This window comes from Apteryx mantelli, chromosome 10 (genome assembly GCF_036417845.1).
Source record: "Apteryx mantelli isolate bAptMan1 chromosome 10, bAptMan1.hap1, whole genome shotgun sequence".
NCBI lineage: Eukaryota > Metazoa > Chordata > Aves > Apterygiformes > Apterygidae > Apteryx > Apteryx mantelli.
In genome coordinates this window covers 23,752,342-23,773,936 of record NC_089987.1, presented here as the reverse complement: position 1 = coordinate 23,773,936, position 21,595 = coordinate 23,752,342, and the positions used below count along the sequence as shown (strand labels likewise).

Genomic DNA, 21,595 nt, shown 5'->3' with positions numbered 1-21,595 from the left:
GGCAGGGGCCTCACTAGCCCAGGCCCAGTCCCACAGTACCTGAGCAAGGTGAGCAGGGCAGGCCCAGAGATGGTAGCCATGTTCAACCAAGAGTCCACATCATCAGGCAAGTTTGTGGTGATGAGGCAAGTCTGAGGTCAAGCCAGGAAGTCAGCCCAAAGGTCAGGATCAGGTCTGGTGAGGGTAACCAAGATGAGAAACAGTCCAGTGATTGTCAGGTGGGTCCATAGCGATGAGGCAGGACTGATGTCAAGCTGGGATGTCAATCCAGGAGTTGGGGTCTGCAGCCAGGCACAAGCATGGCCAAGCTGGAGGCCAGTGCTCTTACTACATAGCTCAGGTAGGGGCTGAAGGCCCAGGGCTGAACATAAATGAGCTTCTGGGCCCATGTTGGGTGCATGTGTGGAGGTCCCAGGTGAGGCTGGTCAGGGCCATTAAGGCCAATTAGTACATCAGGGCCTGGACAGGATGAATGTGTGGAGGTTCTTTGTGGGGATCTGCACTTGGATATGTGTATGGACTGACTGGATCTTGGGAGCCTCTGGAAATGCAATTCAGGTTGTGCCCTCAAATGGGAAACACCCAAATCCTTGGCCCTTGACTTGGTGCCCTGGCATCACTATGTGGTTTGGCAGCTGCAACACCCCTCACAACAAGGGCTGTAGGGTGCCTGGGTCAGGGCTGTTCCTTTTTTCATCAGCGTTTCCAACTTTTGCGCTTGTCACAATAAAGAGAAACAAATTCCTGCCATGGGTGTGCTGAGCTCTCTCTAGCATGAGAGTCCCAACCCCTGGGGCAGGACCTCAGGCAGATGTTCAGGGCTGTTGCATTTCCCCAGTGCTGTACAAGGGAGTGTGGAGATGCTGAGAAACTCCACAGCCTGTCCTGTGTCATATATTGTGCAATGTGTGATACAGATGTCTGACAACACAGCGCACCCAATGCTACTAACAGCATTTGTGATTTCCTGCTTGGTTTTCTTTGCAGAAAAGTACATGAGGTGTTGCATTATGTATATGAAAAAAACTATTTGAACTCATCAGCTATGGAGTTTCAGTGAGAGTCCCAGGGATCTTTCCTTACCAGCAGTTGTGTAAGTACACAGCGCTCTCACTGCTTGGATTTGCCTCCTCCCTCAGTCAGAACATTATGATTGGGAACTAGAGCAGCTCTCACCCATCCCTTCCTGCCACAGAAACACCTCACTGTGGTGAAAGACGGGGTCCAGCTGGGAGGGACTCTGGGAGGAGAGCAGCTCCGTGGAGTCAGCAGTAGAAAAAACATTAAACTTTGGTCCTTTCTGCACAGCTGTGCTAATGCCAGTCTTGGAAAACTCAGAAATGCACTGTTTGCCCTGCACGCAGAGGGCGCTGCCTGCCGGAGTAGTCATTCCTAGTCCCTGTCTGCGCTGGGGCTGCATACAGGGCTACGAGGGAGTGGGGGAAAGTCATACGTGGAAAGGGAAGAGCTCACAGTTCTTGTTATCACTGACTTTTCTTACCAAGCTCTTGTGCTTCTCGCTGCAGGTTTGTGACTGTTCGTGGTGTTGAGCTTTGTGTTGACCCAAGGATAGCCTGGGTGATTAAAGCAATGGAAAAACTTGGAAGAGAGAACTGAAACCTTTGGTCTGCTATCCACAGTTAGGCTCACACATCTGATGTGCTCAGATTGCAGTTAAAATTGATTCTTATTCTTGTGTCCCCAGGCCAGAAAACCCAACCGGGGTCTGGAAGTGTGGCAAGGCTTGTAACACTGGCAGTAACACAGGCCCGGCAACACTTGGACAATCTTTCTGTTTCCTTCACTCTCTTAATTGTGATTTAGCAGATTATCCTAGTACCTAATTGAGCACAGAATCCAGATTGCTTAAGGCAGACTAGATAAGACTTGTACATAATCATGGCGCAGTACAGTTCCTGTCTTGGTCTCGGTCTACCTTCTGTGTCAGAGACAACTGAAGATGACTGCAGGTGCTACGCTGCTGGGGAAATGAGGGATGTCTTCCTAAAGAGCTGGAAGTTTTCAGCCACCCAAAAAGGATGTCCTGATCTTCCTAGTGTAAGCAAATCATCTGCACTGGGACCAGTGCTTATCAGGGAATAAAGGACTATTTTCATCTGTTCCCTTGGCTGCTCTTTGTATTTTGTTTGGATCTCCTGACAAGACCAGCATTAATGCTGGTTTGTGTGGATGAGGCGTTGCATTAGCTTACAGCAAAGCCGAATTGGCCCAAACTGCTTTCCAGGCCACCATGCCATAGCCCTTGTGCTCTCAGATCCTCTCTTGCCTTTGGTCTGGTCTCCTCTGGGTCAGTGGTCCTGCCTTCTTCATCCACAGCAGCACATTTGGAGGAGTTATGCTTCCTGCTCTGTCCACCTCAGAATCCCTGTCTTCTGGCATCTCTGAGATGGGGGACCTAAATAAAAACGGTGCTGCGAAGGAGTTCACCTTGTGTCTGCTTGTCAGTAACATAAAACACGGGAACTAGAATGGAAATGAAAGGGAAACAAGCAACAAGTAAATGTCATCAGAAAATCATGAGGAGGAAAGAGGAAGACTCTGAATGCAGAGAGGAGCCAAACATCAGAAAGAATGTGGGAAGAGACATTCAGAGAGGTCCAAAGGAGAGAGCAAGAGAGACGCAGAGTCTCTCACTTGCCACACTTGCAGCATGAATTTTTTTACAGGCAGACCAGAAACCGCACTATCAATCCCTCCCAGCAGGCTGGGACAACTTATCATTAATGACAATATGGCCCTCCTGCCAGCAAATATCCGGCTGCCTTTGCTTTTTCTCCATGTGAGAGAGTTCACAAATGAGCGTTCAGTTGTGCTTCCGTCAGGAGGCTCCATTGACTGCTAAGGAAAAGTGCTGATGAAGAGGTCTAAGAGCAAAGCCTTTCCTCCAGGAGACACACAGAGGCTCTGGGAAGCATGTGGGGCTGTGTGCACCCAACACAAAGGGTCCAGGGGAAATCCAGGATGTGGAGAGTTGCAGCCAAAGCTGATTCCTTAGGAATCTGAGCTCTCTGTAACAAAGATGTCCTGGGGCTTTGGGAACGCACCTGTGAGGTGGAGGGGTGCAGGATCAGATCAGGGGTTACTCCAACATCCCCAAACTCTGTGTTGCCTTCTTTCTGAAACCCTCCTTCAGTCTTTGCATTTCAGTTTTTTGCATTTCAGAATTTGTTCATTGTTATTCCTGTCTGCATCAGCACCAGGCACATGTGATTGGCATGAAGCCGAAGGAAGTTCTGTCTGAATATAAGAAAAAACTTCACTGTGAGGGTGACTGAGCACTGGAACAGGTTGCCCAGAGAGGTTGTGGAGTCTCCTTCCTTGGAGATACTCAAAAGCTGTCGGGACTCAGTCCTGGACAGCCTGTTCTAGGTGACCCTGCTTGAGCAGGGAGGTTGGACTACCTGATCTCCAGGTGTCCCTTCCAACCTCAATCATTCTGTGAATTAAACAGCAGACACAAGAGTTAACATCAGGTTGACGTGAGGGAAACCAAGAAGAGAGGAAGCCTCCGTACGTAAAGGGAACTAACTACATGTGAGCAGGAAGCGAAGAGGAGGAGAGCTCCTAGGAGTGCAGGGAGGGCTCTGGCTCCCCGCGGCTAGCGAGTGACCGTTTTGCTGCAGAGAGAGAGACAGGAAAGCTCCAAATCGACCCACTACATGCATCACGGTCGCTGCAAGGCTCTGGAGAGTTCATCAAAGAAGACAGCATGAAGATCCTGCTGGCAACCAGCTTTCTGCCCATGCTCTTCCTTGTGTGGCCGCCCATGAGTGAGACCCTATACGCTCTCTGCTCTGACTGTGGGTCAGAAGAGGAGACAGCTGGTAAGAGCGGATGGCGGAAGGGGCAGTGGCATTGCCCAGGGTCTAGCTGGTGCTCTGGGACCATGGCTTGCTGGCAGCCAGGGTGCATTGGCTCTTGGTTCTCTTGAGCTCTGGGAATTTGCCATCGATTTGCGGGGTCTGCATCACCAGTCCCTACAAGATTGCCAATTTCTCTGCCTTGGCTTGGGAGAGTCACCTTTTTTCTGAACCCTCCTGTCTTTGTGCTAGGAAAGCACCTGCAGGAGGTTTGGGACAAAGCTGCCTCTGTTTTCCCACGTTCCCGGTACTCTTCTTGCAGCATTTAACACTCCTTTTGCACCGCCACCTCACCATGTGCTTTCCAGAGGCTCGACCCTGCACAGGCTCTGGGTTCTGCTCACAGGGACCACAGTGTTTTGAACCAGCCTTTTCCCCAGCAGCAGGAAGAGGAGACAGGAGAAAAAAAGAGGTGGAGATGCTCGTAACCCTGTGGCTGGGAAAGGGGAAACTGGGGGTGCCCACAGCTTCACATGGAGGATGTCTCTACGCCTCTGAGACCTTGGGAACCGGGAATGGGCTTTTCTGCCTCTGAGGTCTGCAGCACCTATTAGACAACGTGACCAGAGATCCTGAACCCCCGACTACCCTCTCCTGGGAAGGAGGGCTGAGACGCAGGCGCAGGCGGGCTGAGGTCAGTCCCCACCCCTAAGCTCACCCCGCTGTCAGGAGCTGGGGAGGCTGGACAAGGGCGGCGGGGTGAGCTTAGGCCCGGCCGAAGCAGATCCTTCCTGGGGGTCATTTCAAAGATGAGCAGACAGGAGAAGTTATTTCGAAGGGAAAGAAGGTTTTACGCCCACATCGTGTGGCACCTTCAGGGAGCAAGGCCAGGCAGCTCCATCGTCAGGGGCTGAGTTTCACGGACCAGTTTCCCATCCCTCCTTCTGAGGAAGGCCCCTGCCACCAACTCTGCAATGTGCATTTGTGAGCCTGAAGCTGGGGACAAATGTAGGAAATATAGAGAAGTGGGGTTGGGGTGAAGCCAGGGAGGTTGTGGGGGTCTCTTAGGTATCTGTAATTCTCTAAGGCTGGCTGTGTCCCTACACCTAGTCCTCAATCCCAGCACACCCATGTTTCACTCCGTGAACGATGGAGCCTGGAACGAGCGGCCTCGGCAATGCCTCCCGGTTTGGGTGCCTGAAGACCCTTCTGCCTAGGTTGCCTTAGGTCCTCTCACAGGAGCAGATGTCTCCTCTCTGATCGGTTGCAGTTTTTGATCCTTTGTGATAAAAAGAAATGTTTGTGCACTGCACAACACTGGGTGGCACTAATCAACATGCACCATTTTAATATTCAGTGTTGAGGAACGTTTAGCAGCCAGCTTTGGAAAAGAACATCAGCTGCTGGAGAAAAGGACAGTTATGTGACCTCTCATCTTTTATGAGCAACATGTGCCAATGGAATGTGTCTGCTACCAGGTACAATCTTTTTATGCTTTTGTTTCCTCCAGAAATCTCTGACCTGATTGTGTACCAGACCTCAGGGCCGATCAGCCAGTCAGAAGGGTCGAACGTCACTGTGGAGTGCGTGTTCGAGATGCCATCCACGCACCTCGCCGCACGTGTGGAGTGGTACAAACAGAACGAGCTGGTGGCGGAGGGGCAAAACAACTGCCAAACCCTGTCTCCAGGAAAAAACTCTGCCAATCTCACCTTGACTAACGTGCGTGTAGCCGACACAGGAACTTACGTGTGCGTGGTGTTGATTGCAGGAAGGAACTTGACGGGCAGAGGAAACGGCACTCAAGTGACAGTTTTCAGTAAGTGGCACCACTTCCCACCGGGTTTTCATGGGAGTGATGAGCAGGGAGAGAAGGTTGCTACAGTGAACGCTCTCCAAAACGATCCCGTGACCGCTATGCTTCAACACACCTTGCTCAGTCTGTGCGTGGCATTACCGTCGCTGCTCTGACACCAATACAGACACCCCAAACCCGCTAAGTCCTGAGCTAGAGGTGACAGCGGTGACCCGCTGTCTCTGTGCTGGCCCTCACTTGTTTTTCTGTCCTCCAGCTCGGGACCCAGAGGCACCTCAGACCGATGCCCCCGGCCAGGACACCCAGGCAGGTGAGCTCCCACGGACCTGGGTGCAGGTGTGTTAGAGCCCAGCACTGCCCAAACCACCTGCAGCTGCAAACTTTGGGCAGAGGGATGTGGGCAGGAGGGGGGAAACGCAGGCAGGGGGCCCCTCGGAGAACCTGTCTCTCGCAGTGGTGTTGATGCTGCCGATGACCTTGGAAAAGAAACCCCCCCAAAGAAGCAGCACCACAAGTGCCTGCAAGCCGAAGCATGTGTCACTGTGCAGTGGGACAGGAGTTAATGAGTGTTTCTTTTGTCGTGATGTGTCACAGGACTTGGCCTTTTTCTTTACGCCATGCTTGGAGTAGCGGTCGGGGTATTTTTCTCCTTGCCAGCACTTTGTGTCGTGGTGTGGCAGTGCAAAACGAGCACCAAAGGTAAGGCTGACCTGGGCTAAGCCGCCATCTCCAGTGGGAGCTGGTAAGCGCCTCCCTGTGACCTGCCTGTTTAGACACACAGAGCCTTGGGAGATGTTCTGCCTTCGCTCTCTTGTCACCCTGTGTAGCTCGCAGACCCGAGTACACAACCCTCCCTGCTTACTCGGTGGCAGGGCCAGTTTCCCCTGCACAAGTACCTCCTGCCTGTCCCAGAAGAAACCCATCCGGGGATGAGGAGAACATTCGCTCCCCCATTTCCTCTGTCCGGTGGCTGATAAAAGCACTAGTTTATGCCACAAGCTGCAGACACAGTCCATGCAAAACAGGTCTTCCCCGTTACTGCCCGTGCCTCCAGAAATGGCAAGTCAAGGCTTTTCTTCAACCCCTCAAAGGCACTTTTCTAAAATCCTTGCCAGCCGCTTACACTCCTCAGCCACAAGCCTACGGTTGTCTGTCTTCAGAGCCAACCAGCCTCAGAACCCCTTCGTCTCCTGCAACAGAGACAACAAGACCAATGCTGTTGTTTTCTACAATTAAAATAATAATAAATCAACTACATTCTCTTTTTCAGGAAAACTTGAGAAGAGGGAAGTGACAGAGATGAATCAGCTGAGCACGGTAAGCTACAGAGAGCTTTGTCCTTCACACACATCTCTGCACATCTCCTTCTCTCTGTGATAAAAAGCACTGGCTGTTGAATGCCCATTTAAAGGACTTAAAAGTAACAGTTAAATCAGCTTTGCATTGGTAAGCAGACTCCAGAAACCATGGTCCTAAACACCATGGGCCATAAGGGGGTTTAAGCGTCTCACTTGCTATTAAATAGGAGCTTGCAGACTCACAAATAAATACTGCCTCTAGACAGACTCTGCTAAAATGCAGCACCAGCCCAAACAGAAAGCTTCAGAAACAGCCGTGCGGTGCGTGCTAGCCTGGGAGGTGGCCGAGAGCGAGTGAGTTAAAAAATGGGAGCAGGGGCAGATGCCTTGCTTGTTCCCCTGCAATGATTAAACAGGGTCTTCAGGGGTTAAAAAAAAAAAAAATCAGCACTTTTTTCTAAGCAATTAGAAAGGGAAGTTCAAGGCGAGAGCAAACTTTGTGCTGGGCCAGGCGCCGTTTCTGAATATCGGGACACTGGAGGATGCTATGTTTTTGTCGACATGCAGCTCAGGAGTGCGGGGGGCTTATTTACGAGTCGGGGAGCAGCTTCCTGAGAAGCCGGACCCTCTTTGACAGTGCTCGGCTGGGGGAAAACGTTTGATCCTGTGGCTTGGCACATGCAGAACTGACAGCCCAGGCTCCGCTCACTGCTCCCTTCCTCTGCAGCCTCCCCTGGCATCTCAAACCGATGAGGTGACTTATGCTGACCTGAACTTCAAGAAGGAGGAGACAAAACCTGCCTCAGACGTTGTTTACGCTGAAGTAAAACCCTGGCAAAAGTCGAGGGAGGAGAACACCAGTGCTACCTATGCAGAAGTGAACGTTTTCCGTTAAGAAGAGGGCGAAAGGGGAAGATTGGAGGGACAAGGAGCATCTCACATGCCTGCCAGGGATGTATTCCCTGATCACCAGGCATTTGCTCTCAAGGAGGTGCAATCTTGGAGACCAGAGCCCTCTATTTACACCCAAATGGGTATCAATGTGAGCCTCCCTCCTTCTGCTTGACATCGCACTGGAAGACACCAGCCCTTCAGGTGAAGAAGGGGCTCGCCCAGCCCCTTTCCCCCTTGCCTTGCCGCAGAAGGGCCAGTCAGGACAGCAGTCGCGCTGTGAGCACCGCCGCATCTCAGCGACTCGTTTGACAGTCTCCGATCACTGCAGGGCCATTGTAGCGAGCTCCTCCGAACCTCAGGAACGTCACCGGGCACCACGTGTGGCCACCCTGATGCGGGAAGCACGCACTCTCCGGATGGCACTCGGTGTGCTGAGTGAGTGGCCCTGAGGAGCTCTCCTCCCGGCCCTGAGGGACATCTACGCTGATAAAGCCCAGGAGCAATTTTCCGGGTTTTCTCACTTCATCTGGAGCAGGAGTCTTCTGTGAAGTGACTTGACCCTGCTCTGATGCGCTCGCTCGAAGCACAAGAAATGGGTCAGGAAAGCCATCATTTGCTTTGCAGAGGTACTCTGCAGGTACAGCTGCAATGATCTACGTGGAGCTGCTCCTCATACCAAGAGTGGACATGTATCTTCATGTATATAGAGCTTTACCGTAATTAAAAAATAAGAAAATAAAAGGTGTGGTTTTCACTATCACTATTTCCAGTCATATACTGATGACGGAGACCCGTCTGTCCTGGAGGAACTGCTGCAGAGCAATGAAACCTTTTTGGTTTTCCCCCTCAGTCCAGTTTCAGATCAACTACCAACTGGAGAGCCCCAAAGCAACGGAAGCGGAGCCTGCGGACACTCGTCCTCGAGGCAGGGGTTCTCGTTAACCCTCCCGACGGGGCAGGTATAATCAGGGTCACACACGGCCAGAAAGACACAGCCACAGGGAAGGGCTATAGAAGGGAGAAAAACTGGGAAGAAAACGAATATTTGTGGGGAGCAACCAGTGAAAAAGACATTAGCTCCTTCTGGGCATCCACGGGACCTGGGGAAGGAGGATTGCTGGGAGGGTGCCCCAACTTGGAAAGGGAAGGCATAAACTAAAAGTTGAGGGAGAAGTGGAGCCGAAACCTCAACGGCAGGTCCTGAAGGCACTGGAAGAGAAACTGTGGTTCGAAACACTCAATATTCTTTCTCCAGATGGTCTGGAGAAAGCTGAGGTAGTTGTAGTCCCGTTTTTGCGTTCTCCTTCACACTTGAGGTTAGCTGGGATCAGATCTGTGACAGCATTTTTGACAAGGAAACAAGGGAGCAGGCCAGAACCGGGAAAGAAGAGGTTAAATCACATTAGAGAAGTTAGACAAGTGAGCAAGACATGAAGAAATTCACCCACAAGTGCTTGGGGAACTAAGTGAAGAAAAATCTCTTAAGATCTAGCGGTCTTTTGCAAGAGCGTGGAAGAGGGATGGGCATAACATGGTAGAGGCGCGTCTATTTTTAAAAAGGCGAAGCGGGTAAATTCAGATCAGATCTTCAGAATTTCCATTCTCGGAGCTACTAGGTGTCTTTCTACTATTGCTTTCCGCTACGTTCTCTTTCTACCTGCTACTTGTTACGAACAGAGGATTAAGCAAGGGTGGGGGTGCCTATCGGGCGATAAGGGGACGCTGAATGCAGCAGCCCCCAAATTTGTATTTGCCACCTTGGTACAGAGAGAGGTTCAGTCCCTTGCATGAGCTGGAGGGTTTCCTCCCTCCTGCGAGCGCTGCTCTCTGCGCGGAGGGGCCTCCTGAGGAAGGATTTGAGCACAGGCAGATGAAAGAGAAGGGGAGAGGTCAGCACGGAAGGGAGAAAACTGAAGAGATTTAGGGAGAGAAGAACAGAAAGAGAGAGGTGGAGGGAAGTGGAGGAGAGAAAGAGAAAGAGAAGAAGAGGAGAGACCAGAAGAGGCAGAAGAAGGGGAGGAAGCTGGGGGAGAAAAATAGCTCGGGCTAAGGAAACCACTGACTATATCTTAGCCGCAGGGGAAACAGCAGTTAAATAGTCGGGTGATCAATCTTATTTCTGCTGACAAGTTCCTTTGACCTTAATACCTATGAAGTTCTTAGAGCCACGTAAAGAGGTTTATTCCTTGCTCTTCATGGGAACTGCCCGGTTCACGCACCTTCCTGGCCGGCAATGCAGCTGGTTCTCGTTCGAGGGAGCAGGGGACCTGTTCTTATTTCTCGGGAAAGGAAGGCTATCATCATATTTATTTAAGAGCAAAGTAGCCCACGTCAAGTAACCTGCAAAGACCCCGAGAGAAGCTTCCTGGCCTCAGCGCCGATCAGACTCCGTAGGGGATGCGGGATAGCAGACGGCCACCCCGCTAGGGGGAATTACCGAGCCGCCTGTGCAAGACATCCGTCCGCAATACTCAAGTGGAAAGCAATGCATCGGAACGTGCTTTTCCCAGCACGAAGACAGGCAGCTCGTCCAACTCGAGGAAAGGAAAGCAGGAGCGCATGAAGCATGGGAAACCCCCCAGCTGCCGCTGCCTCCGGAGCATGAAGCCCTGCAAGACGGTGTCCCAGCCGTGACTTGAGCATGGGGAGGGCGAGGAGAGGACGCACTGGGATGTTTCCCCGCGAACGGCTCTCCGTACGACAGCCCTGAGCCAGCTCCAGGACGAGAAGGGACAAAATGGACATTCCTGTCTGAGGAAATAAATAAGAGACCGTCCCGGGCAAGGGATCTGCTCTATCTCCTGCTGTTCAGGAGACCCTAAGAGAGGTAGAAACAGCACGGAGAAAAATGCCGTTAATCTCACCTGTCAAGGGAATACTAAAAGCTATAGATGCTAACTTCAGTTAAGCAATATGGTGGTGGTGGCAGGCGCAGGCAAGGCCAGGGACAGGGCTGGGGACAGCTGCGGCTGTGCCAGGCAGAGGGGCGCCGGGCCCTGCCCAAGGGGATGCTCAGGTGTTTCCCTCGCGACAGGTTCTCCTACTCCTCGCAGTGGTGTGCAAGCCTAGCCAGGTGCTCGTGATGTGCTGTTAACTCTGGAGCCTAATGACAACGCCCTTCATTGCCACCGTGTCTCGGGCAGCACAGTCTGGTGCTCTCACGGCTTGAGGCCCTGCGACCAGAGCAGGGTGTTTGGGTCGTTGTCCTTGTGGGGTCCCCAGCAGCGGTGGCCCCTGCGCAAGGGGGTGCTCAGGTGTGGGGCAGCCGTGGGGGAGCCCCACATCTGGCATTGGTGGTTCAGTGGGAGAATTCTCGCCTGCCACGCGGGAGGCCCGGGTTCGATTCCCGGCCAATGCAGCCCTGCTTTTCCCCCCCCCCCAGGGCCGCCCCCGCATGCGCCTGCCCCCAGCCCTGCCCTTGCCTGCGCCTGCCCCCACCTCCTGCTCCAGCCCCACGGCTGGGGTTGCCCTGGCCTGGCAGGGCTGCTGCTGGGGCTGCTGCTGCCCCCAGAGGCAGCTGCCTTTTGGAGCTGGCAGCGCTGCTTTGCCACGCTTTGGCCTCCTGCCTCAGCCCCAACTGTTGATGCGGTTGGTGTTTCCCTCGCGGCAGGTTCTCCTGCCCCTCGCGGTGGTGTGCGAGCCTAGCCAGGTGCTTGCGATGCGCTGACTCCTTAGGGTCTCCTCAGTGACAAGAAAAATGGTCTAATTTCGAAAAAGGAGGAATTCCCGTAACCAGGGAGGCTCTTTGAAGCCTCCGCACTGGAAGCCAGTCAAGGGCAGAGCTGAGACTCCTGGAAGCTCCTTGCTGCCGCTGGCACCAGGGCTCTGTGCAGCCAGGCTGGGACCAAGGCAAGAACGTCAGCAGCGCCCGGCTCTGGGGCACCGTTGGCACCTCTTGCCGTTCGGTGTCGAGTTTGGGAGAGGAGCAGGAGCAGCTGTGGGCAGGGCATGCGGGGGCAGCCCTGGGGGGGGGGGGAAAAGCAGGGCTGCATTGGCCGGGAATCGAACCCGGGCCTCCCGCGTGGCAGGCGAGAATTCTCCCACTGAACCACCAATGCCAGATGTGGGGCTCCCCCACGGCTGCCCCACACCTGAGCACCCCCTTGCGCAGGGGCCACCGCTGCTGGGGACCCCACAAGGACAACGACCCAAACACCCTGCTCTGGTCGCAGGGCTCAAGCCGTGAGAGCTCCAGTTTTTGGTGCCTGAGCCATGGTGGCAACAAATGGAGTATTCATTAGGCTCCAGAGTTAACAGCACATCACAAGCACCCAGCTAGGCTCACACATCACTGCGAGAAGTAGGAGAACCTGCCACGAGGGAAACACCTGAGCACCCCCTTGGGCAGGGCCCACAGCCCCTCGCTGCCACCCACCGGCCACACTCGCTCCACTGCCCTCCTGGGTGGCACCGGCACCGGCGCAACCCCGGCCCTGCCGCAACCCTCCAGCCCGGCCCGGCCAGGGCTGCCGCTGCTGCCGCTGCAGCCGCGCCACTGTGGGCCCCCAGTGCCGGGCAGGGTTGGGGCTGCCGGTGCTGCTGCTGCGCCACTGAGGCAGCCGCGCTTTGGGGCCGGCAGGGGCCCGGCCTCGGTGGCAGCGCCTCTCCCTAGGGTGGTGGCCAAGGGGGAGCCTGGCATGGTGGCAGTGAGTGGCGCTGGCGGCAGGCGGTGGTGTGCGAGCCTAGCCGGGTGCTTGTGATGTGCTGTTAACTCTGGAGCCTAATGACAACGCCCTTCATTGCCACCGTGTCTCGGGCAGCACAATCTGGTGCTCTCATGGCTTGAGGCCTGCAATCAGAGCAGGGTGTTTGGGTCGTTGTCCTTGTGGGGTCCCCAGCAGCGGTGGCCCCTGCGCAAGGGGGTGCTCAGGTGTGGGGCAGCCGTGGGGGAGCCCCACATCTGGCATTGGTGGTTCAGTGGGAGAATTCTTGCCTGCCACGCGGGAGGCCCGGGTTCGACTCCCGGCCAATGCAGCCCTGATTTCCCCCCCTGCCCAGGGCTGCCCCCGCATGCGCCTGCCCACAGCTGCTCCTGCTCCTCTCCCAAACTCGACACCGAACGGCAAGAGGTGCCAACGGTGCCCCAGAGCCGGGCGCTGCTGACGTTCTTGCCTTGGTCCCAGCCTGGCTGCACAGAGCCCTGGTGCCAGCGGCAGCAAGGAGCTTCCAGGAGTCTCAGCTCTGCCCTTGACTGGCTTCCAGTGCGGAGCGTTCAAAGAGCCTCCCCGGTTACGGGAATTCCTCCTTTTTCGAAATTAGACCATTTTTCTTGTCACTGAGGAGACCCTAAGGAGTCAGCGCATCGCAAGCACCTGGCTAGGCTCGCACACCACCGCGAGGGGCAGGAGAACCTGCCGCGAGGGAAACACCAACCGCATCAACAGTTGGGGCTGAGGCAGGAGGCCAAAGCGTGGCAAAGCAGCGCTGCCAGCTCCAAAAGGCAGCTGCCTCTGGGGGCAGCAGCAGCCCCAGCAGCAGCCCTGCCAGGCCAGGGCGACCCCAGCCGTGGGGCTGGAGCAGGAGGTGGGGGCAGGCGCAGGCAAGGGCAGGGCTGGGGGCAGGCGCATGCGGGGGCAGCCCTGGGGGGGGGGGAAAAGCAGGGCTGCATTGGCCGGGAATCGAACCCGGGCCTCCCGCGTGGCAGGCGAGAATTCTCCCACTGAACCACCAATGCCAGATGTGGGGCTCCCCCACGGCTGTCCCACACCTGAGCACCCCCTTGCGCAGGGGCCACCGCTGCTGGGGACCCCACAAGGACAACGACCCAAACACCCTGCTCTGGTCGCAGGCCTCAAGCTGTGAGAGATCCAGTTTGTGATGGCCGAGCCATGGTGGCAATGAAGGGTGTTGTCATTAGGCTCCAGAGTTAACAGCACATCACAAGCACCCGGCTAGGCTCGCACATCACCGCCTGCCGCCAGCACCCCTCGCTGCCACCATGCCAGGCTCCCCCTTGGCCACCACCCCAGGGAGAGGCGCTGCCACCGAGGCCGGGCCCCTGCCGGCCCCAAAGCGCGGCTGCCTCAGTGGCGCAACAGCAGCACCGGCAGTCCCAGCCCTGCCCGGCACTGGGGGCCCACGGTGGCGCGGCTGCAGCGGCAGCAGCGGCAGCACTGGCCGAGCCGGGCTGGGGGTTGCGGCAGGGCCGGGGTTGCGCCAGCGCCAGCTGGGAGGGCAGTGGAGCGAGTGTGGCCACTGGGTGGCAGCAAGAGGCGCTGGGCCCTGCCCAAGGGGGTGCTCAGGTGTTTCCCTCGCGACGGGTTCTCCTACTTCTCGCAGTGGTGTGCGAGCCTAGCCAGGTGCTTGCGATGTGCTGTTAACTCTGGAGCCTAATGAATACTCCATTTGTTGCCACCCTGTCTCGGGCAGCACAATCTGGCGCTCTCACGGCTTGAGCCCTGCAATCAGAGCAGGGTGTTTGGGTCGTTGTCCTTGTGGGGTCCCCAGCAGCGGTGGCCCCTGCGCAAGGGGGTGCTCAGGTGTGGGGCAGCCGTGGGGGAGCCCCACATCTGGCATTGGTGGTTCAGTGGGAGAATTCTCGCCTGCCATGCGGGAGGCCCGGGTTCGATTCCCGGCCAATGCAGCCCTGCTTTTCCCCCCCCCCACAGGGCCGCCCCCGCAGCAGCCCCTGCCCCTCTGCCCGCCACAGCTGCCACCGGCTGCCCCTGCTGCAGACCCCACCACCGCCGGCTGCCTGGGCCAGGCAGGGCTGGGGCTGGGGGTGCTGCTGCTGCCGCCCCCAGGGGCAGCTGCGTTTTGGGGCCGGCGGCGCTGGCTCGTGGCCCCTTGTGCTCCAGCGGCATCCTGGGCGCTGCTGCAGCTGCCCCATCTCCCTCCAGGCTGCTGCCGCTGCTGCCACCCCTCTGAGCAGGGAGGGGGCTCTGCCCGCGCCACTGCACACGACAGCAACTCTGGAGCCTAATGACCACCTTGCTGTGGCAGTGGCGTGGCGGGCAGCAGAAAGAGCCGCTCTCGTGTCTGAGCGCCCAGCTCGGAACCCGTCCGCTCGGGTCCTTGTCCCCGGTGTCTGCCAGGCAGCTGTGAGCGACGCGAGGGGCCGTGCAGGTGCCCCCGTGGGGCTGCGCTCCTCCTTGTGCTTCCTCACCCAGTGCTCCGCAAAAGCGGGCTGCAGAACCGCCCGCCGTGGCTCCCGAGCGGCCGTGCGGGCCTTGGCCCCCCCCTTGCACCCGGGCCAGCGGCGGCAGCAGGACGCGGCGGCCGCGGGGCACCGATGGAGGCTGCAGCGGTGAAATGGGGCTCGGGGTGGAAATGGGGCTCCGGGCGACCACAAGGGCTGCGCAGCTCCGCTCAGCGTGCGCGGGGAGGAAAGCCTGGGAGATCGCGTCCACGGCAGCATGGGATTTGGGGGCTGCCTCTGCAACATACGGATGTGCAAGAGGGGGACAGGGAGGGCGACCGAGGGTTTGGGACCAGGCCCGTCGCACGACTTTCCCCACGCTGCTCCTCGCCTCCTGCTCTTCCCCATTGCGCAGCACAGACAGCTCAGACCTGGGCTTTTCTCCAGCTGCAGAAGCTCGGGAAGGCATCTCGCCTGATAAACGCGATGTCGCGACGAAGTGGAGCTATAGAGGACCTCGGGAGGACCTGCTGCAGATGAGGGGACGCGTTTCTCCCCACCTGGTTCGCTCCAGATAGGGTGTTTCAAGGCTCGGGTGACGTTTCGGGTCTCCTCGGTGGCAGCTCTGCTCCGCTGCCTCCCTCCGGCGGCTGCGCTCGAGCGTGCCTGGTCCTCTTGGCTGCCAGCATCCCCGGCTCTGCAAAGCCTGGCACCCAGGGAAGCCCATCACATGGGTGCTTCTGCTTTCACCTCCCCCCGTGTCTCGTTTCCCCCGAATTTCGGCAGAACGGCTCCTCCTTAGGGTCTCCTCAGTGACAAGAAAAATGGTCTAATTTAGAAAAAGGAGGAATTCCCGTAACCGGGGAGGCTCTTTGAACGCTCCGCACTGGAAGCCAGTCAAGGGCAGAGCTGAGACTCCTGGAAGCTCCTTGCTGCCGCTGGCACCAGGGCTCTGTGCAGCCAGGCTGGGACCAAGGCAAGAACGTCAGCAGCGCCCGGCTCTGGGGCACCGTTGGCACCTCTTGCCGTTTGGTGTCGAGTTTGGGAGAGGAGCAGGAGCAGCTGTGGGCAGGCGCATGCGGGGGCAGCCCTGGGCAGGGGGGGAAATCAGGGCTGCATTGGCCGGGAGTCGAACCCGGGCCTCCCGCGTGGCAGGCAAGAATTCTCCCACTGAACCACCAATGCCAGATGTGGGGCTCCCCCACGGCTGCCCCACACCTGAGCACCCCCTTGCGCAGGGGCCACCGCTGCTGGGGACCCCACAAGGACAACGACCCAAACACCCTGCTCTGGTCGCAGGGCCTCAAGCCATGAGAGCACAAGATTGTGCTGCCCAAGACACAGTGGCAATGAAGGGCGTTGTCATTAGGCTCCAGAGTTAACAGCACATCACAAGCACCTGGCTAGGCTCGCACACCACCGCGAGGGGTAGGAGAACCTGCTGCGAGGGAAACACCAACCGCATCAACAGTTGGGGCTGAGGCAGGAGGCCAAAGTGTGGCAAAGCAGCGCTGCCAGCTCCAAAAGGCAGCTGCCTCTGGGGGCAGCAGCAGCCCCAGCAGCAGCCCTGCCAGGCCAGGGCGACCCCAGCCGTGGGGCTGGAGCAGGAGGTGGGGGCAGGCGCAGGCAAGGGCAGGGCTGGGGGCAGGCGCATGCGGGGGCGGCCCTGGGGGGGGGGGAAAAGCAGGGCTGCATTGGCCGGGAATCGAACCCGGGCCTCCCGCGTGGCAGGCGAGAATTCTCCCACTGAACCACCAATGCCAGATGTGGGGCTCCCCCACGGCTGCCCCACACCTGAGCACCCCCTTGTGCAGGGGCCACTGCTGCTGGGGACCCCACAAGGACAACGACCCAAACACCCTGCTCTGGTCGCAGGGCCTCAAGCCGTGAGAGCACCAGACTGTGCTGCCCGAGACACGGTGGCAATGAAGGGCGTTATCATTAGGCTCCAGAGTTAACAGCACATCACAAGCACCCGGCTAGGCTCGCACACCACCGCCTGCCGCCAGCGCCACTCACTGCCACCAAGCCAGGCTCCTCCTTGGCCACCACCCCAGGGAGAGGCGTTGCCACCGAGGCCGGGCCCCTGCCGGCCCCAAAGCGCGGCTGCCTCAGTGGCGCAGCAGCAGCACTGGCAGCCCGAACCCTGCCCGGCACTGGGGGCCCACGGTGGCGCGGCTGCAGCGGCAGCAGCGGCAGCCCTGGCTGGGCCGGGCTGGGGGTCGCGGCAGGGCCGGGGCTGCTCCAGCGCCAGCCGGGAGGGCAGTGGAGCGAGTGTGGCCGGTGGGTGGCAGCGAGGGGCGCTGAGCCCTGCCCAAGGGGTGCTCAGGTGTTTCCCTCGTGGCAGGTTCTCCTACCCCTCGCAGTGATGTGTGAGCCTAGCCAGGTGCTTGTGATGTGCTGTTAACTCTGGAGCCTAATGAATACTCCATTTGTTGCCACCCTGTCTCGGGCAGCACAAACTGGAGCTCTCACAGCTTGAGGCCCTGCAATCAGAGCAGGGTGTTTGGGTCGTTGTCCTTGTGGGGTCCCCAGCAGCGGTGGCCCCTGCGCAAGGGGGTGCTCAGGTGTGGGGCAGCCGTGGGGGAGCCCCACATCTGGCATTGGTGGTTCAGTGGGAGAATTCTCGCCTGCCATGTGGGAGGCCTGGGTTCGATTCCCGGCCAATGCAGCCCTGCTTTTCCCCCCCCCCCAGGGCCGCCCCCGCATGCGCCTGCCCCCAGCCCTGCCCTTGCCTGTGCCTGCCCCCACCTCCTGCTCCAGCCCCACGGCTGGGGTTGCCCTGGCCTGGCAGGGCTGCTGCTGGGGCTGCTGCTGCCCCCAGAGGCAGCTGCCTTTTGGAGCTGGCAGCGCTGCTTTGCCACACTTTGGCCTCCTGCCTCAGCCCCAACTGTTGATGCGGTTGGTGTTTCCCTCGCGGCAGGTTCTCCTGCCCCTCGCGGTGGTGTGCGAGCCTAGCCAGGTGCTTGCGATGCGCTGACTCCTTAGGGTCTCCTCAGTGACAAGAAAAATGGTCTAATTTCGAAAAAGGAGGAATTCCCGTAACCAGGGAGGCTCTTTGAAGCCTCCGCACTGGAAGCCAGTCAAGGGCAGAGCTGAGACTCCTGGAAGCTCCTTGCTGCCGCTGGCACCAGGGCTCTGTGCAGCCAGGCTGGGACCAAGGCAAGAACGTCAGCAGCGCCCGGCTCTGGGGCACCGTTGGCACCTCTTGCCGTTCGGTGTCGAGTTTGGGAGAGGAGCAGGAGCAGCTGTGGGCAGGGCAGGGCATGCGGGGGCAGCCCTGGGGGGGGGGGGGTAAAAGCAGGGCTGCATTGGCCGGGAATCGAACCCGGGCCTCCCGCGTGGCAGGCGAGAATTCTCCCACTGAACCACCAATGCCAGATGTGGGGCTCCCCCACGGCTGCCCCACACCTGAGCACCCCCTTGCGCAGGGGCCACCGCTGCTGGGGACCCCACAAGGACAACGACCCAAACACCCTGCTCTGGTCGCAGGGCTCAAGCCGTGAGAGCTCCAGTTTTTGGTGCCTGAGCCATGGTGGCAACAAATGGAGTATTCATTAGGCTCCAGAGTTAACAGCACATCACAAGCACCCAGCTAGGCTCACACATCACTGCGAGAAGTAGGAGAACCTGCCACGAGGGAAACACCTGAGCACCCCCTTGGGCAGGGCCCACAGCCCCTCGCTGCCACCCACCGGCCACACTCGCTCCACTGCCCTCCTGGGTGGCACCGGCACCGGCGCAACCCCGGCCCTGCCGCAACCCTCCAGCCCGGCCCGGCCAGGGCTGCCGCTGCTGCCGCTGCAGCCGCGCCACTGTGGGCCCCCAGTGCCGGGCAGGGTTGGGGCTGCCGGTGCTGCTGCTGCGCCACTGAGGCAGCCGCGCTTTGGGGCCGGCAGGGGCCCGGCCTCGGTGGCAGCGCCTCTCCCTAGGGTGGTGGCCAAGGGGGAGCCTGGCATGGTGGCAGTGAGTGGCGCTGGCGGCAGGCGGTGGTGTGCGAGCCTAGCCGGGTGCTTGTGATGTGCTGTTAACTCTGGAGCCTAATGACAACGCCCTTCATTGCCACCGTGTCTCGGGCAGCACAATCTGGTGCTCTCATGGCTTGAGGCCTGCAATCAGAGCAGGGTGTTTGGGTCGTTGTCCTTGTGGGGTCCCCAGCAGCGGTGGCCCCTGCGCAAGGGGGTGCTCAGGTGTGGGGCAGCCGTGGGGGAGCCCCACATCTGGCATTGGTGGTTCAGTGGGAGAATTCTTGCCTGCCACGCGGGAGGCCCGGGTTCGACTCCCGGCCAATGCAGCCCTGATTTCCCCCCCTGCCCAGGGCTGCCCCCGCATGCGCCTGCCCACAGCTGCTCCTGCTCCTCTCCCAAACTCGACACCGAACGGCAAGAGGTGCCAACGGTGCCCCAGAGCCGGGCGCTGCTGACGTTCTTGCCTTGGTCCCAGCCTGGCTGCACAGAGCCCTGGTGCCAGCAGCAGCAAGGAGCTTCCAAGAGTCTCAGCTCTGCCCTTGACTGGCTTCCAGTGCGGAGCGTTCAAAGAGCCTCCCCGGTTACGGGAATTCCTCCTTTTTCGAAATTAGACCATTTTTCTTGTCACTGAGGAGACCCTAAGGAGTCAGCGCATCGCAAGCACCTGGCTAGGCTCGCACACCACCGCGAGGGGCAGGAGAACCTGCCGCGAGGGAAACACCAACCGCATCAACAGTTGGGGCTGAGGCAGGAGGCCAAAGCGTGGCAAAGCAGCGCTGCCAGCTCCAAAAGGCAGCTGCCTCTGGGGGCAGCAGCAGCCCCAGCAGCAGCCCTGCCAGGCCAGGGCGACCCCAGCCGTGGGGCTGGAGCAGGAGGTGGGGGCAGGCGCAGGCAAGGGCAGGGCTGGGGGCAGGCGCATGCGGGGGCAGCCCTGGGGGGGGGGGAAAAGCAGGGCTGCATTGGCCGGGAATCGAACCCGGGCCTCCCGCGTGGCAGGCGAGAATTCTCCCACTGAACCACCAATGCCAGATGTGGGGCTCCCCCACGGCTGTCCCACACCTGAGCACCCCCTTGCGCAGGGGCCACCGCTGCTGGGGACCCCACAAGGACAACGACCCAAACACCCTGCTCTGGTCGCAGGCCTCAAGCTGTGAGAGATCCAGTTTGTGATGGCCGAGCCATGGTGGCAATGAAGGGTGTTGTCATTAGGCTCCAGAGTTAACAGCACATCACAAGCACCCGGCTAGGCTCGCACATCACCGCCTGCCGCCAGCACCCCTCGCTGCCACCATGCCAGGCTCCCCCTTGGCCACCACCCCAGGGAGAGGCGCTGCCACCGAGGCCGGGCCCCTGCCGGCCCCAAAGCGCGGCTGCCTCAGTGGCGCAACAGCAGCACCGGCAGTCCCAGCCCTGCCCGGCACTGGGGGCCCACGGTGGCGCGGCTGCAGCGGCAGCAGCGGCAGCACTGGCCGAGCCGGGCTGGGGGTTGCGGCAGGGCCGGGGTTGCGCCAGCGCCAGCTGGGAGGGCAGTGGAGCGAGTGTGGCCACTGGGTGGCAGCAAGAGGCGCTGGGCCCTGCCCAAGGGGGTGCTCAGGTGTTTCCCTCGCGACGGGTTCTCCTACTTCTCGCAGTGGTGTGCGAGCCTAGCCAGGTGCTTGCGATGTGCTGTTAACTCTGGAGCCTAATGAATACTCCATTTGTTGCCACCCTGTCTCGGGCAGCACAATCTGGCGCTCTCACGGCTTGAGCCCTGCAATCAGAGCAGGGTGTTTGGGTCGTTGTCCTTGTGGGGTCCCCAGCAGCGGTGGCCCCTGCGCAAGGGGGTGCTCAGGTGTGGGGCAGCCGTGGGGGAGCCCCACATCTGGCATTGGTGGTTCAGTGGGAGAATTCTCGCCTGCCATGCGGGAGGCCCGGGTTCGATTCCCGGCCAATGCAGCCCTGCTTTTCCCCCCCCCCACAGGGCCGCCCCCGCAGCAGCCCCTGCCCCTCTGCCCGCCACAGCTGCCACCGGCTGCCCCTGCTGCAGACCCCACCACCGCCGGCTGCCTGGGCCAGGCAGGGCTGGGGCTGGGGGTGCTGCTGCTGCCGCCCCCAGGGGCAGCTGCGTTTTGGGGCCGGCGGCGCTGGCTCGTGGCCCCTTGTGCTCCAGCGGCATCCTGGGCGCTGCTGCAGCTGCCCCATCTCCCTCCAGGCTGCTGCCGCTGCTGCCACCCCTCTGAGCAGGGAGGGGGCTCTGCCCGCGCCACTGCACACGACAGCAACTCTGGAGCCTAATGACCACCTTGCTGTGGCAGTGGCGTGGCGGGCAGCAGAAAGAGCCGCTCTCGTGTCTGAGCGCCCAGCTCGGAACCCGTCCGCTCGGGTCCTTGTCCCCGGTGTCTGCCAGGCAGCTGTGAGCGACGCGAGGGGCCGTGCAGGTGCCCCCGTGGGGCTGCGCTCCTCCTTGTGCTTCCTCACCCAGTGCTCCGCAAAAGCGGGCTGCAGAACCGCCCGCCGTGGCTCCCGAGCGGCCGTGCGGGCCTTGGCCCCCCCCTTGCACCCGGGCCAGCGGCGGCAGCAGGACGCGGCGGCCGCGGGGCACCGATGGAGGCTGCAGCGGTGAAATGGGGCTCGGGGTGGAAATGGGGCTCCGGGCGACCACAAGGGCTGCGCAGCTCCGCTCAGCGTGCGCGGGGAGGAAAGCCTGGGAGATCGCGTCCACGGCAGCATGGGATTTGGGG

The 21,595-nt window shown here is 59.4% G+C and overlaps 1 protein-coding gene and 6 non-coding genes across 7 annotated transcripts; 2 read left to right on the top strand and 5 right to left on the bottom strand.

Moving 5' to 3' along the window:
• The first annotated feature begins 3,678 nt into the window (after positions 1–3,678).
• On the top strand, positions 3,679–8,016 carry LOC136992891 (uncharacterized). The gene is made up of 6 exons (XM_067302928.1): positions 3,679–3,845; positions 5,332–5,640; positions 5,894–5,947; positions 6,232–6,336; positions 6,908–6,954; positions 7,663–8,016. The coding sequence occupies exons 1-6, from the start codon at positions 3,731–3,733 to the stop codon at positions 7,828–7,830; spliced, it is 798 nt and encodes a 265-aa protein (XP_067159029.1). The 5' UTR covers positions 3,679–3,730; the 3' UTR covers positions 7,831–8,016.
• A 3,100-nt stretch (positions 8,017–11,116) lies between these two features.
• TRNAG-GCC (transfer RNA glycine (anticodon GCC)) lies at positions 11,117–11,187 on the top strand. The gene has a single exon. It is a non-coding gene; the product is annotated as a tRNA-Gly (tRNA).
• A 629-nt stretch (positions 11,188–11,816) lies between these two features.
• TRNAG-GCC (transfer RNA glycine (anticodon GCC)) lies at positions 11,817–11,887 on the bottom strand. The gene has a single exon. It is a non-coding gene; the product is annotated as a tRNA-Gly (tRNA).
• A 1,545-nt stretch (positions 11,888–13,432) lies between these two features.
• On the bottom strand, positions 13,433–13,503 carry TRNAG-GCC (transfer RNA glycine (anticodon GCC)). Its single transcript has one exon. It is a non-coding gene; the product is annotated as a tRNA-Gly (tRNA).
• Positions 13,504–16,597: 3,094 nt separating this feature from the next.
• On the bottom strand, positions 16,598–16,668 carry TRNAG-GCC (transfer RNA glycine (anticodon GCC)). The gene has a single exon. It is a non-coding gene; the product is annotated as a tRNA-Gly (tRNA).
• Positions 16,669–18,214: 1,546 nt separating this feature from the next.
• Positions 18,215–18,285, bottom strand: TRNAG-GCC (transfer RNA glycine (anticodon GCC)). The gene has a single exon. It is a non-coding gene; the product is annotated as a tRNA-Gly (tRNA).
• A 1,545-nt stretch (positions 18,286–19,830) lies between these two features.
• Positions 19,831–19,901, bottom strand: TRNAG-GCC (transfer RNA glycine (anticodon GCC)). The gene has a single exon. It is a non-coding gene; the product is annotated as a tRNA-Gly (tRNA).
• Positions 19,902–21,595: the final 1,694 nt, after the last annotated feature.